This window comes from Eriocheir sinensis, chromosome 61, assembly GCF_024679095.1.
Source record: "Eriocheir sinensis breed Jianghai 21 chromosome 61, ASM2467909v1, whole genome shotgun sequence".
NCBI lineage: Eukaryota > Metazoa > Arthropoda > Malacostraca > Decapoda > Varunidae > Eriocheir > Eriocheir sinensis.
Genome location: NC_066569.1, coordinates 178989 through 196004, shown reverse-complemented (window position 1 = coordinate 196004; position 17016 = coordinate 178989). Strand labels below are relative to the sequence as shown.

General features: G+C 43.4%; 1 protein-coding gene across 1 annotated transcript in view; it reads left to right on the top strand.

Annotated features, from left to right (window-relative positions):
• The window catches only part of LOC126986054 (alpha-(1,6)-fucosyltransferase-like), a 98801-nt gene extending 90388 nt beyond the window's left edge, over positions 1-8413 (top strand). Inside the window, exon 4 of the mRNA XM_050841733.1 lies at positions 589-8413. Within this exon, the coding sequence (XP_050697690.1) occupies positions 589-654 (66 nt within the window). The 3' untranslated portion in view covers positions 655-8413. The remainder of the gene's footprint in view (positions 1-588) is intronic.
• The last annotated feature ends 8603 nt before the right edge of the window (positions 8414-17016 follow it).

The following is a 17016-nucleotide window of genomic DNA, read 5'->3' as shown; positions in this document are numbered from 1 at the left end:
GGCAGCATGCTGGTAACCCTCCGCCACTTTTGTCAATGGTTGAACTCTCTCAGTGTCTTGCGGTGGGAGTCAAGTCCTCTGGATCACCACGTCCACACGCTGACCACTCGACACCATACGTAAGCTGCAGGTGTAAGCTGATTTTAATTACATAATAATAATCGCCATATAAAGTAAGATCAAGAATGCCGAACATGTGGCCATTATGATTTCTTGTTTTGTTCTTATGCCTCCGACTGTGAGTTCTGCACATTTACATCTGAAAATAATCTATTACTAACTGCAAGGTCTACATATATGCCTACCTATAATCAGGAAAAGAAGTTTCTAATAATTTCCTGCCTGACAACTTGACCAGGAATCAGTCTGTTGTTTCTCACAGGCTGAACTGGTACTTCTTCTGCAGCGATCCACTCAGTAGTTGTGCAGGAGCATACAAGAAGTCGCAATCTTCACAGTCTTCTTGGGGTCATACTGCAAACTTCCTCCTGACTTATGTAGGCACCTGCACCTTGACTTGAGGATCCCAAAGGTCCGTTCGACAACGCATCTTGTCCTGCGATGACTTATTGTATCGTTCCTCCCCAGGTGTTGTCGGGCGTGCAACTGGGGTCATCAGGAATGGCTCCAGTGGATACTCACCGTCTTCTGTGAAATTTAAAATTCATTAATCCATTATCCATTTAGCATAGAAAAAAATTAAGAAAGGGTAGCTGTTCCTTGGTGTTGTCCATAATGAAAAAAAATCAGCGATCTTTTGTTACTTTTGTATTGACGATAACCCTGCTGTGGCTGGCTGATTATAATGACTAAGAAAGTTGCTGAACTGCCAGACCCTCATTATAATGGACCCCACTACCATTTACTGTTGACTTTATGTATAGACGAGCTTGGTAAGTAGCATGATGTGGCATTGACAATGTGGTTTTATGTGAGGCAGTCGTATCATTATGAAATGCATGAAAACTATCTTAAAATTCTTTTAATACCTATTGCTGTGGTTGACATCTTTATCTCATGACTGGCCTTCTCACAAAGTACCTGAGTTACTTTATCAATGGCCCTTGATTGGTCCATTCCAACACTGTTTCCAATAACACCTTGAAAGCTGCCACTCGCAAAAAACCTTAGTGTAGCCAGAACCTGGGCGTGTGTTGGGAGTGCATGTGCCCTCCTGGTTCTCCTTTCCAGGTAGGGGAGCAGCTCATCACAGAGCCTGATGATTTCCTGACGGGGAAATCTATACACCTGCAACAGGTGTTCATCACTGACGTGTAGTGAGTCGAGTGGGTCCCGATATCTCCTTTCCCTGCACAGTCTGCGATTGAAAATGTATGCCGCAACAAGCTCCATCTGTAAAACACAGAAATAACTACATTACTAGAATGAACTAGAACACACGGGAATTATTTAAGACACATAATTGTAAGTTAATTAAATGGCCCTTAAAAGGAAAAGAAATATCAATGTTGCTGTTATCTAAAAAAACACTGCTAGAGAGGACTAGAACATACGGTAATTATTTAAGACACATACTTGTAAGCTAATTAAATGGCGCTTAAAAGGAAAAGAAATATCAATGTTGTTGTTATCTAAAAATAAATTGAGGACTTTGCTTAAAGCAAATAACAATAATAATAAAGAAAGAAACTTGTTTAAAAAATATGAGTACAGCTCCCCGAGCCAAAGCCTTCTTGGCTTCACCTAAATCTCCACAACTAACGCACAAACCATGCATGAGTGGCATTTATGTGACCCTGCCACGTTGAAATAAAGCTATACACATGAATGCTATTACAGATGCATGGGAAAAGAAATATTAATCCAAGCTATCCGAGCCAAAGCCTTATTGGCTACACCTTGCCACGTTGAAATAAAGCTATACACATGTATGGAGGCTATAAGAGCTTTATGAGATAAAAAAAAATATTGATGTATGCCAACCAAACCACCATCTAAATCGGCTACACATAAATCTCCACAACTAACCCACACATCATGCGTAAAAGACGTTCCTGTGACTCTTGCCACCTTAATGTAAAACTATACGTATGTAGGAGTGCAAACACGTACCTTATATTGTGTATAGAGGTGGAGATGTGGATGAGGCGGAGACACTTCTTCAGTGGCGACGGGTTAGGACGCTAGGACGTTAGGACTAGCCCCGCTCGCCAGCAGTCCTGGCTGAGAGGCGAAACTGACGTCACAGGGCACAGGGCAGCACTTACGACCACAGTGGAGGAGTGTGGTGTTCTTGAAAGGTCTGGACTTCTTGAGACCTCGTAAAATTCTCAGCAACAAAAATATAAAATAAAATATCTGAAAATTGAGTTCTCAGACTCACAGCCCCTTCTCGTCTCTTACTATGACCAGTCACAACTACCATAGGGCAAGGGAAGACCAGATGAACCTGCTGTTAGGTTTATTTAAAACAACAAAGAAAACTCGCTGGAAAAAAAGGAATAATTAATTAATTCCAGGCACACAGCAACCTAGCTAACTATTTTAAAACAACTTATGCAATAAGTGTACTTAACTGTAGGTGGGCTAAGCAGAAGCCACACCTGATCTACCACGTGGTCCGTTCTCACTGGATTCCTCCTTCAGTCCTCTTCTCGTACCTTCCAACAACACCGCCGCCTACTCGTACCTCCCAAAGGCTTCTCTCGCCTGCAGTACGCAGTCACACTGACTTTTGGATATTATCAGGGCAGGAAAACCACCACGATGGACACATGGCTCGGGAGGTTGGTGAAGGACGTCTGGATGGTGCTGGGTCTCTCGAAGAAGTGGTGTGGGTGCGCCGCCGACCCACAATCCTCAGCTGCCGCGCTCCGCGGTCAAGATGCCAGCACTCACCACAACTGATATCTCTCTCTTTCTGCATAACACTTACACTAAAGGCTTTAACGGCTACGGGTTATTATTTATTAATGACCTAACACCATGCACTAGGTAATAGTGGGTCATGCATCCCACTCATAGTTCAGCTTTGGCAGCAATAACGAATAGGATTTGAATAAGGTCCTGTTTCCCGCATGCCTGGTTTTCCCGCCTGTCCTGGGACTTATTTTCCCGGTCTCTCAATCAAAATGACGGTGACTCCCGCGGTATTTTCCACGGGCTATTTCTTGAATAATGAAATCATGACAAGGAGTTAGTCCCCAATGGTGAGGTATGACCGTTTGAACATACCCACCCTGGATACAGATGCGCACTGGTGAAAAGCGGGCTTTAAGAACCTGTTATTCCTCGAAATTAGCACGTAAGCCACGGCAGTGCTGAATGACATTATTTAATTGGTTTCATTGCGCCTCGGTAGAGGGACCTTCCCGCACCCACATCACTCTTGTTTTGTTGACTAGGACCCTGTACTAGGACCCTGTACTGTCCGGTGTCCGGTGACGGGGCGTTGGATCCATCAGCATTGCGTTGGGGACCGACATGTCGCCGCCCCGTTCCAGATGCCAGCAACTTCCTTCCCTTACTCCCCCCCCTCCTCCCCCCCAACCGTCCGCCACTCTGCCGCGGCGGCCGGAGGTAAAGGAGCTGCGAAAGCCTCCGGAGTGGACTCTCCGGAGGTTGTGTCCACGGGCGCCTGGGCATTGGTGGCGACCGGCTGAGAAATAGCCGCAGACACACAGCGATCACAACCGACACCCGGGGATCTTTCAGCGAACCGTAAATAGACGTTGGAGAAGACACTTTAAACTGGAGCGTCCTCGAGGGACTTCTCACTGCGTAGGATTTCTGTTGATGGGTCTCAGGTCAACCATCAACAGATGTAGATTTATGCGTATCCATCACTTTTAGGTGGGATGGAGCAGACGGTGCAGACAAAACAAGGGGTGTGGGGCGAGAGACAATTCTGAAAGTAGTAGGGCCGTGATGGATATGTGATCGAGGGGCTGAGGCAAAAAATGTCGTTCTGGGGCTGGCGAGTATACTGAGGGCGAGTCGGCTTGCCTCAGCGAAATAACTCTTTCCCTGATACTGATGGGTAGTAGTTCTCTTTCAGATTTGTACTGCTCACAGTCCTTTGAAGGTGCAGTAGGGGCCTTACCGCAATAATAGACCCGGAAAGAGCCGGGGAAGTCCTCATCGTAATCATCCTTGCTATAAAAGAAACACACTTGTGGTAGGAAGACACCTACTATTCCTGGTGAGGTGTACACTGAGAGCGAGGTGGGTGCTGCAAGCCCACCAAAAACCCTTCCCGTGTCTTCACTTTCCGTTTCCCTATTGTCACATTAACACCAGAGAGTAGTTGAGCATGCTTTCTAAAGACAAATCCTCCTACCTTCCACACCACACTACATACGCGCTAGACACACACCTCTTCATCAAAAAATTCAAAATCAAATAGGGCAAGGCAACACACAGCCTCGGATTCCCCGTCTGGAGGGCGGGGGTGGGGGGGGGTCACAAATGCCTTTAGAGCGGACTTCACTTTCAGCTCTCGAACTTAGAGGTGTCTTGATACCTCTGCAAAAAAAGTCTGTATTAACTTCTGCAACATTCTTGGTCTTCGTTCTAATTTTCATTTTGTGGAACAAAACCTCGCCTCCTCTAAACCTCACCTCCTCTTCCTCACCGAAACACAGGTCTCGGAGGCTACTGACAGTAAACTCTACCTTGTTCCCTTCCACTGTCTCTATCCTAAATTTCAATCCAAAGCTGGATATTGCGTCTACGTACCCAACGGCATCACTTGCCCATGACCTTGTCTCTTGAATTTTCCACCGTCTGGCTAAGACTTTATTGTCACTCTGTTCTTATCTCTCACCTAACTCTACCAATCATGTAAAATTCTTTGATTATTTGAACTCTTAAAGTGGAGCACATCTTGACTCACGTTCCCTTCGCTGAAATATTCATCATAGGAGATTTCAGTTTTCAACACCAGCTTTGGTTTTCATCCTCCTTCACTGACCAGCCTGGTGAACAAGCCTACAACTTTGCTCTCCTAAATGATCTAGAGAAATGTTTCACAACCTTACACGTATTCCCAACCACCTTAGAGGCACACCCAATATACTACACCTCGTCCTGACCTAACCCTTCGGCTTACTATGGTACATTATCCTTTCCGTTGGGCTCCTCCGATCACAAATTTACTTCTGTATTATGTCCTATTGTTCCTGTACAGCCCCTGGACCCACCGAACAGGCGGTGCTTCTGGCATTTTGCTTCAGCTATGTGGGACGACCTGAGGATGTACTTTTCCGATTTCCCGTAGAATGATTACTGCTTCCCTCTGTGTGTGCCCAGCGCATTACTAAGGTGATTGTCTCTGAAATGGAGGCACACATCCACGCATTTTCTCTACCCTTCATGCTAAAAAGCCTTGGTTTTAATCACGCTTGTTCTCGTACTATCAAAGATAGGGAGGATGCTCTCAAAAATACCACTTCGCACTCCTGCTAATCGAGGTCTTTACATTTACATTCGGAATCGTGGCAAATCTATTCTCCGACTTACCAAAAACTCATTTATTGATAGAAAGTGATGATACCTTGTTTTCTCTATTACTTTTAATGACTTCTGGCACCTAGCCAAACATATCTCCATCAGTTTCGCTTCTTCATCTTTTCCTCCTCTCCTTCTTCTTGATGGCAACACTGCTGTCACTATGTCCCTAAGACTGAACTTTTCGCTCAGACTTTTTGTAAAAACTTCACTCTAGACGATTCAGGGCATATCCTCCAACTCAACCCTGTCTGACTCCACTATGCCTGTTATCAAAATTCATAAGCATGATGTTTTCTATGCTCTTTTTGGCTTCAATCCTCAGAAGGCTTATGGGCTTGATGGATTGCATCCTATTGTCCATAAAAACTGTGCTTCCGTGATGACACCCTGCCTGGTCAAACTCTTTCGTTTCTGCCTTTCAACATCTACCTTTCCTTCCTGCTGGCAGTACGCCTACATACAGCCTCTGATTAAGAAGGGTGAGAGCTCTAATCCATCAAACTACCGTCCTTGTCCTTCTAAAGCTTTTGAAGCAATCCTGAACAGGTAAGTTCTTAAGCATCTATCAACTTATGACCTCCTTTCTGATTGACAGTTTGGACTCCGCAAAGGGCGTTTTACTGATGATCTTCTTGGGTTCCTAATTGACTCCTGGCCATCCTCGAAAGCAAAGATTTGTGCCAATCTTTGCTTTTCAAACTACCCTCTTACGGTTTCTATTCTCTCTGTACTTTTCTCCAACAAACTGTCCTATCCACTCTAACGCCCATGACCCTATTTTGCACTACTCAACATCTGTTGACATAATAATCTTCCAACAGGAACTTCATGATTCTAGTCTGGTGGCTGCAGAACGCTTAACTTCAGACGTTAATATCATTACCGATTGGGGTAGCAGGAACGTAGTGTCTTTCAACGCGTCAAAAAACTCGATTTTTTTTTCTATTTTCAGAAAGCGTTTGATAAAGTTCCGCCCCATAAATTACTTTATAAAATCATGCAACTCGGTATTGATGGGAAATTATGATACCAATGGATCGCAAAATGGTTGAGCAACAGACGGCAAAGAGTGGTGATCAATGGACTGAACTAAGAGTGGGTGCCGTCACTAGTGGCGTTCCTCAGGGGTTAACTCTTTGCCCAGTTCTGTTTATAATTCACATGAATGACGTTGACGCTGGACTCCATAATCTCATTAGTAAATCTGCGGACGACACAAAGATTGGTAATTCGGATCTCGCTGACGAAGACACAAAACCTCCAAGAAGATTTCCACAAAAATTCCGCTTGGTCTGATAGATAGATGATACTCTTTAATACCAATGAGCGCTAAGTTCATCAAGTTGGTACAAGAAATAAGAGGTTCGATTACGAAATGAGTGGCGTGAAACTCAAAAGCGTTCAGTGTGCCAAGGGATTGGGCGTCAAAATCACGTCAAGCCTCAAATTCTCACAGTAATACGTTGACGCAGCAAGCAAAGCGGAATGCTGCGCTTCATTAAAAAAAACCTTCTCATTTAAGAATAAGTATGTAATACTTTCAGTGAACAGTAGTTTAGTCAGATCTCATTTAGAATATGCGGTACAGTATTGGTCTCCCTAGCACACAAAGGATCTTGCAAAATTAGAAGGCGTGTAACGTAGGGCAACAAAGATGCTCTCATTTTCGCACAACAAATCTTACGACGAAAGTTTTTTTCCCCTTAACCTGTTCTCTCTTGAGAAACGTTGCCTCCGAGGAAAACTGATCGAATGTTTCAAAATACTCGATGGTTTTATGAATGTGGACAAATCCATATTGTTTTTGATCGATGACACGTTCCGAAATGTCTTTTTTTCTTCTATATTTCTATATTAGAAACTCCCACCGTCAGTAGTTCAGTCAGCACGTTTAATTTGTTTAAAAACAAACTCGACCGCTACTTACTTCAACTGAATGCTCACTTAGTCGAAATGTAAGTCTTGGTGGCATTAAACATTAAGTTTAATAAAATTTCAGTAAGGACATACCACCCACAGTCGCTTTACGCTTAGGTGACGAGAGTCCTCATCGATTTAGGATGAGGCACCTGGAGCCCGACAGCCCCGTGCCGTTGATTGGTTTACTGAAAACATGGCAGTTGGGGATAAAAAGGTACGTAGACGCAACATCCATCTTTGGATTGAAGGTTAGAATTGAGATAATAGGAGGGAAGAGAGTAGAAATTACTGTCAGTAGCCCCGGAATCCTTTGCTTCGGTGAGGAAGAGAAGGTGAGGTTTAGAGGAGGAGAGATGGTGTTCCACAGAATGAAAATTGGAACGAAGACCACGAATGTTGCAAAGTTAATAAAGAAAAAGTTTGAGGGGCTATCAAGGCATCTCTTAGGTCGAGACCCAAAGGGGGACCAGCGAGATAGGAAAGCCACTTTTTAACCAGTAGGCCAGAGATGTACCCCACTCGCAGAGTGAGTTATGAAAGTCTCCCCCATCAGGTGGGTCATAGCACTACAGTAAAAAGTGGATTTCAATGATTCCGATAATTTTATTCATATGTTTATCACTTCCGCTGGTACCTTGTACAGCTCCAGCCGCTGGCCCGTGATATTAAGGCCCAGTCACACATTCACGACAATGACTCCTGGCGCCCTCCCGACATCAGATCACGCTCTGGCAGTTTTGAAATGTCGCGTAGCCAGACGTACGTAACGACCATCGTAAGTACATCCCCTTGCGTGCCGATCATAGCCGATATCGAAATGACGTTGTTACAACGTTGTTGAGAAGGACATCCGACGGCCGTAGGTTATTCGTAACGGCTGACAGATGTCGGGGAGTGCCCCTATTGTTTTGAAATTTCTTGTCGGCGTGCGGCCCGACGGTGGGAGGCGTGGTCTGACGCCGGGAGAGCGCCGGGAGACATTGTCGTGAATGTGTGACTGTGGCTTTAGGGCCATTCTTACAGTCGTTTCCGTATGTTCGGAAGACGGTCCCTAACACGTTCGGGTGGCTTCTACAGTAGTAGTAATATAGTAGTAGTAGTAGCAGTAGTAGTAGTAGTAGTACTAGTACGACTACTACTAATATACTCCTACTACTGTAGATGCCACCCGAACGTGTTAGGGACCGTCTTCCGATCATTCGGAAACGACTGTAAGAATGGCCCTTAGTTACTTGTAATGCCGACCTTCGGGACCTGGTCGGTCCTCCCTAAACGCATCCTATGGGGACCCGAAGACGATCGGGTTCGACTTGTGTAGTGCCCCGGGATCTGAGGGGGGCGCTCTTAAACTTTTTAATTAACTACTGAATCTTACTGAATTTTACTAAGTATAGGACAAATTAAAGACTTGAATAAACTCCCGTGTAATTGAATGCGGACGACTATAGAAGGTAGGCTGCCACCACCCCACGATGAGGGTCGGAACCCCCTGCTCAATGGGGAGACTGATTGACTACACTCAACTACGCCGGATGAAAAACGGGAGAAAACACTCGAGGGGGTAGCGTAGACACTGAAGAGGGAGGGAGACGTGAAGATACGGATTTCCTTGTGTGTCGTCCGGCTGATCAATTCGTAACCTTAAGATTAAATGAGGAACAGTGATAAACAGAATAATATAATTACAAGAGGAATTTTACTGAGACATTTGTTACAAAAATAAGATATAATTGTTTGTTCTAGACCCTAGGCCGGCTTTGTGAAATTACAAAAATATAAAGTTACTACTGAAAACCTTACATCCTAACAAACTTCCCTCGTCGAGCCTATGGCTGCCACACAAGGGTAACAAGAACGCGACTACATATTAGTAATACTTGGGTCAGACGTTTGGGGAAACGGGGGCCGGAAGTGTGTGTGTGTGTGTGTGTGTGTGTGTGTGTGTGTGTGTGTGTGTGTGTGTGTGTGTGTGTGTGTGTGTGTGTGTGTGTGTGTGTGTGTGTGTGTGAACTGAAGTGGACGAGACCCTCTGACTGATCACCAACCGGACCTATAGGGCGGATGAACGGAGACTGGCCCGCGGGCCTGGCGAGAAAGAGGGACGCGTGTGTGGTTGAAAATTGGAGTGTCTCAAGGCGTGATTTATGGGGGGGTGAGGGAAGTGTTAAATTAGCTCTCTCTGGGAAACAATTAAGTCGGGAACAAATCTGTGAGGTAGGGAGGGTTTACAAAAGACTTGGGCTAATTGTTTTGGTGAGCAAAATTTTGTAAGAAGGAAAAATGAGGTTGCTAAAGACGCAGCCAACCATAAGCGAAAAGGACATGTCTAGCGGTGTCTGGAAAACAGGGAGGAGGGAGGGACTGTAAGGCGACAGGGGGTGGGGAGGGTTGGCTACAATTTCATGGCATCACACTTGTAACACGGCCGTCAAGCCAGTAGTGGAGTCCACTCAGGCAGCTTTGCTCCCCCCCCCAAAAAAAAAAAAAAAAAAGATCGGGAAATCCGAGGCCATGCGTTTTATACCAGAAATAATTAATCTTCAGAAATTTTTGTGATGTGGTGTGTGTGTGTAGCGTGTACAAAGTGTGGTGTGGAAAGTGTGATAATCAGTCTTTAGAGGCCATGCTGAACTGCTCTTTAGTGTTGATGAAACTATAGGGAAACGAAAAAAATGAATGTGTCTGATAGGCTTGCAGCACCCCATTGCTTCCCATGTAGACCTCAACGGGTTTATGCCCATTTCGGTGTGTGTCTTCCTACCAACACCGTTCATTCCTACATTTTTCAGTCTTCCTTGGTTTCGCTACTCTTTTTCGCTACCTCCTTATCTTCATTTATATATACTTGCATTACATATTATATTACCTATGCCTGTACTATGTCGACTTTTCATGGAGAAATGGATCATGTCAGGTTGCACTTTTTTCGTATTGGTTTTATTTGCCTCAAAAGTCTCCAGAAAATTACAAATCCATTGGTGTATAAATGAATTTCCATATGACTACTCAGTGTTGCTTCCTTGCGATTCTTGTTTGCATTATTTTTCCCTGTTTCGGAGGTCAAGATGGCACACAAAAATAATCGGAAATTTATTCATAGAGTCTTATGTTATTATGTTTTTTTTACACATTTTCTTCGTGTATATAGTTAATATGATAAATACATATCTCTTCACCTTAAAACATATATAAATATATGGAAAAAATCTTAACAAAATGGTTGGATGTTCAGTCGGCAATAGCGGACGGGCCAAGGCGGAGTTTACGCCGCCGCAAAGCTGACAAACGGATTGCAGTCTCCAGTCATCAGTTCTCAGTCTAACATCTGTATTCGTAGGCTTCACTCATTATATTTCCAAGCAGTAAAATTGCATCTGTAGAAAAAGGAATAAAGCAACCGCAAAATATGTTTGGAATTATGCAATAAGATTACACCTACATGAATTTGCTCAATAACGACGCATGTATATGAAAAACATTTCCCTTATGAGCTTCCAGTATCTTTCTTGATTCTCCTGGAGCACTGAACTAAAGATAAAAAGAGCTAAATGACTGCAGTTTAACTGTTTAACATGACAAACGTAAAAATATGCACTAAATACATATTTCAATAATGAAACCGTATCCCCTTTTAGAACGCAGGTGTCAGCTCATTGATGCACGACGTTGTCCACTGCTTCATGGCTGCCTATGAGAGTGGCCGAACCCTGGTGCTGAAGGCGGAGGTGAAGAATCGCCTCGGAACAAACTGGGAAGACCTCTTCTTGTTGCCAAGCCCGCCATCCTGCCGCAACATAACTTCGAATATGACTAGCTGGCCAGGTAAGCATCGATATGCTAATAAGTAGTAGTAATAGTAGTAGTAGTAGTAGTAGTAGTAGTAGCAGTAGTAGTGTGGTTCAGGTAGTAGTAGTGTATTTCAAATCAGCTTCCTCGAAGTTGGGCGTTCTGTATCTACTCCGTCAGTTCCTTTTCCCAGCACAGTTGCTATTCATATACAAGGGCCTTGTTCGCCCTCGTTTGGAGTATGCATCTCGCGTAAGAGGGGGCTCCATACTCACAGCTCTCTTGGACAGAGTAGTCTAAGGCTTTTCGTCTCTCAACTCCCCTCCTCTTACTGACAGTCTCCCACTTCTTAAATTTCTCCACCATGTTGCCTTTCTATCTTCTATCGATATTTCTTCCTGCCTACGACTTGAACTCTTTAAAGAGGAGAGTATCAGGACACCTCTCCTCCCGAGATTGACCTCTCTTTAGGCCACTCCTCTTAACTCTCTTTTTATAGGATCAGTGATTTGCGGGCTCTTTCATTATTATTTTTTTTTCTCTTGAGCTGTTTCCTTTCCTGTAAAGAAGAAAAAAAGAGCCAGCCCAAGAATTATTTACCTAGAGCGTAAAAGGTTTGCGAGTGGTTTTTTTTCTATATGGCGTAAGATTAAAAAAAAGTGTCTCACAAAATTTCAGTGGTGGGTGTGGAATGTGGATGTGATGACGTCATCAATATGTCTGCCGGCGTTCGTGTACTTGCCGCATTCCATGAAGCCTAACTTATTATGCGTTTGTGCTCGATAGGTATTTTTTTCAAAATGTTACTAATAGAATGCATTTTTTTTATACTCATGCATTGTTACTAAACTTTATTAGTTTTTTTCTCAAATATAGAAAGCAAGCATTCTCATTGGGTAAGTGTCAAGCTTAACAGTATTTAATTCATAAACCAAGCTATTTATGAATAATGGTAATAATATATTATAATATGGTGGGGTTTACGGCCATATTATAAGTCAAATTGACTGTACCTCACTGCTGGGGATGATCAGAATGTCACTTCATTGGTAAAGGGTTTATTTCTACATTTATGTGTCCCTTCATTATCAATAAACACACCAAGTGCCATTACTCGCAAACATTGATTGATTGATTGATAGTTTATTGTTGCAAGTAAAACAACAAAGGAGAAGGGAGGAGCATGCCATCCCAACCCCCAGGCAGTACAGAGTGTGATTATACAACTAAGGATACATGTGGAAGTAGCACCAGGAAACTAAAAAGATACAATGGTAGGGGACAAGTGCTAAACAAAAAATAAAGGCCTTGATTTAGTCAAGGGAGCAGACATAAGGGACTGGACATAATTATGAACTACAATCTAGGGGCAAATGCAGGACACTCACTAAGCACAGCTGAAAGAACATTATTGTTGATGAACCAGCCCACCAGCTCAGGCAGGTCCCAGTGGCCCTGTGGGCGGTAGGCACTAATAGCAGAACATTGCAGGACAGTGTTTAAGCGTGTGACCCCCTGGCCTGGCACACAAACGGCAAGGTACAGGGTCAGCCCCACTGACCTCCCAGTAATATCTGTATCCCAGCCTCAGCCGCATCACCACCAGATCAGAGGATGCACTAAGCCTACCATAAGTGTGGGTGCAGATACTTGAAACCTGGGCATAGTGAATGCTGGAGGGACTACCATCCGGACACCTCAAGGCAAGCTGATTGGTAACAGACTCACAAACAAGGGATCTAAGTCTACTCTTAACATAATTATAGGTGTATTCAACACCTGGGTGCACATTGAGATCATCAGAGGCAGCACGAGCAAGTCTGTCTGCCTTTTCATTATGGGGCCTTTTCATTATAAGGGCACTAAGGCATTTATTGACTATATCACAGTCAGAAGGGGAGGAAGACAGAAGTGCATACAAGGCACATTGACTATCTACAAACAGGTACACAACTTTCCCGAGAGCTACAGTGATATGGAGGGCTTCATATATGGCATAGAGTTCCGCCCTTGTGGAAGATAAGATGATCAGGAAACCTCTTAGAAACCTCAGTGTCAGTGTATTCAGAGGGGGTGGCATAGTCCCTAATAAATAATCCACAACGAGTCTTGGTGCCATTGACAGATCCATCACAAAACACATGGACAGCCTGGGTGAGAGGATTTGCAGACAATTTGGTCAGAAAATGGTCCTGCAGGACTTGAGGAAGCCAAGAATCTTTAGGTTTATCTATTTTTTTCTATATCAACACTGACTCTATGAGGTTTCCAAGAGAGATAACAAGGGCTGCTAATGAGGGTAAGACACGGTTCAAGGACACCAAGGTCAGATAAGAGCTTGTGAAGCTTTCTAAGGTACGACTTGGCTGGAATGTTAGGGGTGGGCTGAAAGTTACCAAGAGCCTGCCTAAGCTGAGTGTCCCCATGACAAATCATGCGGCAGACTGTGCGGCAAGTAATTTCCTGAATTCTGCAGACAACACTGGGCAGTTCCAACTCAGCTCGGAAGACTTCAAGCTGTGCCGTCCTGTGACAACCTAGAATAATCCGCATTGCCTCATTTTGTATGAGCTCCAAGGGCTTCAGTTGAGAAGGGCTACAACGCACCAGAACTAGTGCAGCATAATCAATCAGAGACCGAATGACAGAGAGATAGAACATCCTAAGAATGGGAATTCCTGCTCCAAGACCCCTGTTTGCTAATACACGTAACGGGGCAATGCGAGGTAGACAGAGATTGCGTACATAGTCAACGCAATGGGTATACTTCTTAAAACTAAGTTGCACTCTTAAATACTTATAACATTGTACTCGACCTAATGCGGCAGTGTTGATGCTCGGTGAACGACATATTTTGAGACTTGTCTGATATTTAGTTTTTGAGGCATTGACAACCAGATCCCTATGTACACAAAGGTCTTCAAGGTGCTGCAGGGCTGTGGTCAGGGTTCCAGGGGAATCACACTGAATGAGGATGTCGCCGGCATAAATGAAAATTTCAGTGCCCCTAGGAAAGGAGTGCCGGCCAATCTTATCCATAAGGATATTGAATAACATGGGGCTGAGGACTCCATCTTGAGGGGTTCCTAGGTCAAAGGACTCTTCAGTTGATACTGCACCCTGGAACCATACCCTAGGGCCTAACACGTCTATTATACAAATACTCCCTAATCCACCCTGAAAGTTTCCCTTTCACACCTTTCGTGATGAGTTCCTCCATGATAACATCTTTATTGGCCCTATCAAAAGCATCCTTGAGGTCTATAAAAGCTCTGCAGGTGACAGTGTCATTACTCAAACATTTAACAAAACAATTGGCAATGGATCGAGCGACCCTTCATAAACCCATGGAGATTAGGGGACATCGTCACCCACCTTAAAAATGAGACGTTGCAGGATGACCCTTTCCATTAGCTTGCATAAACAACTGGTGAGAGAAATTGGACGAAAAGTGCCGTCACCCTTAGGGATGGGAACAATGAGAGCAGATTTCCATGAAGGAGGCAAAACACTGGAGGAATACGCGACATGTTAAAAAGATCAAGAATGGGTTTATCAGGCAGGGCAAGGAGGGGGTATAGGACGTCATAGGTTAAACCATCCTGACCAGGGGCCGTCGACTTGCCAGGCCGAATAGCGCGAAGGAGCTCATCCAAAGTAAAAGGAACACAAGTGTCTTCTACCAGGGCCACATTATGATGTACAAGGGCCATGCACCGCAGCTGATGGCTGGCAAGAGCATCTCGATGGGCGGCAGGCAGCCCAGCCACAGCAGAGGTATGCGTCCATGTTTGCAATAATGTTTGTGCTGTCATGTCATGACCATAAGAAGAGTTCCACAAATAACATAATCTGTAATAGTAAAAAACTCTCTGAACCTTTACAAATTGCACAAGCTTTTAATGAATTTTACACAAATGTTGCACCTAAACTAGATCACAGTCTGCCATCTTCCACCACAGACCCTCTCAGCTTTCTTCAAGGTGACTTTCCTCATTCAATGACAATTCCTATAATTGTCCCCCAAGATGTAATTACTGTAATTAATTCCCTTAAAAACAAAAAGTGCAATGTGCATGAAATTCCAGTATCTGTATTAAAAACCAGCAAAAAACAACTTGCAATACCCTCGTCCATACTCTTTAATAATTCTAACAATAATGGTAAATTTCCTCAACTCCTAAAACATGCAACTGTTGTCCCCATTCATAAGAAAGGCCCCAAAGATGAATTAAGCAATTATATACCAATACCCTTACTAAATGTTTATTCTAAGATCTTTGAAAAAGTAATGAAAAAATTCCTCATACATTTTCTTGAAACTAAAAACATACTTAATCCAAGTCAGTTTGGTTTTCGTCGTGGTCTAAACACTTTCGATGCCTTGAGAACTTATTCAGAAGAAATCTATAACACTTTAGATAATAAACAGTCATTATTAAGCATCTTTGTTGACTTCACCAAAGCTTTTGATACAGTCAGACACGATATATTATTACGTAAGTTGTATTACTATGGAATTAGAGGTATTATTCATGACTGGTTTCAGGATTACTTATCCCACAGAACTCAATCAACCAAATTCCACACTTGTCTATCTGCATCTCTACCTATTCAATACGGTGTTCCACAGGGCAGTGTCTTAGGTCCAATCCTGTTTCTCTTATATATAAATGATATTACTTACATATTTACAAACCTTAAAACAATCCTTTTTGCTGATGACTCAACCCTAAATATTGCTGGTGAAAATCCTACTGACATGATACATATAGCAAACACTGACCTACAAATCTTTCATAAATGGTGTCTGAGTAATAGATTAACAGTAACCTTAAACAAAACATTTTATATGCTATTTACTAATAAGTCACCACCAATGCTTCCGTCCCTATTTTATTCCCATGACATTATAAGCAGAACTAATAAACATACATTATTAGGAATAACGTATGATGATACCATGACCTTCAAACATCACGTAACAAACCAAATCATTAAATTATCCGGGCTAGTATCTCTGTTATATAAAATTAAAGAATTAATGCCCATTGATGTTTTGAAAATGTTACATAACGCACATGTCTTACCACACCTGTATTACTGTACACCAATCTGGTGCAACACCTACCCCACACACCTGTTACCTCTGTTTAGACTTCAAAAGAAAATAATAAGAATTATTAAAAACAGTGACTACTTTGCCCACACACAACATCTCTTTAAAGAAACAAATTCCTTAAAACTTTTTGGCATAAATAAGCTACAAATTGGTATTTACATGTATAAAAAGATCAAAAGTGAAACCTTCTGTTGACATGGAGCCAAATCCTCTGCAGTGTCTGAGTCTTACGCAGCCACCCCAAGAAGTCACCCCAGTATCGCTGACGAGTCTGTTGACGAAGGTCAGTCACCATTGCATCCCTGGCATCATAGTCGGTGGGGTCACGCTGCCACCGCCTCTGGTAGGTGGCAAGAGTTTGCTGGCAAGAAAGTATGACAGGATCCTTAGCATAAGAGGAGGAGCAATGAGTGACGGCATGTACCCTAGGAGCCATATAAGATGGGGACACAAAGCCTTCAATAACTGCAACAAGGCCCTGATACAAGGAATTAACATCAGAAAAGGTGGCCTTGGCGACAGTGTACCAAGACTCAACACATAAAACAAGTCTTGGCACTCGGGCAGCAGGAACAGTAGTAGTAGTTTCCAGAGCAAAGTGGTCGCTGAGTAAAGTAGGCAACAAGCAAGTCTCAATAGAGCACGCGGGCATGTTGGACAGGGCTACATAGTCTAACCTGCCACCTTGAGTGTGTGAAGGGACACTGTCACCTGTG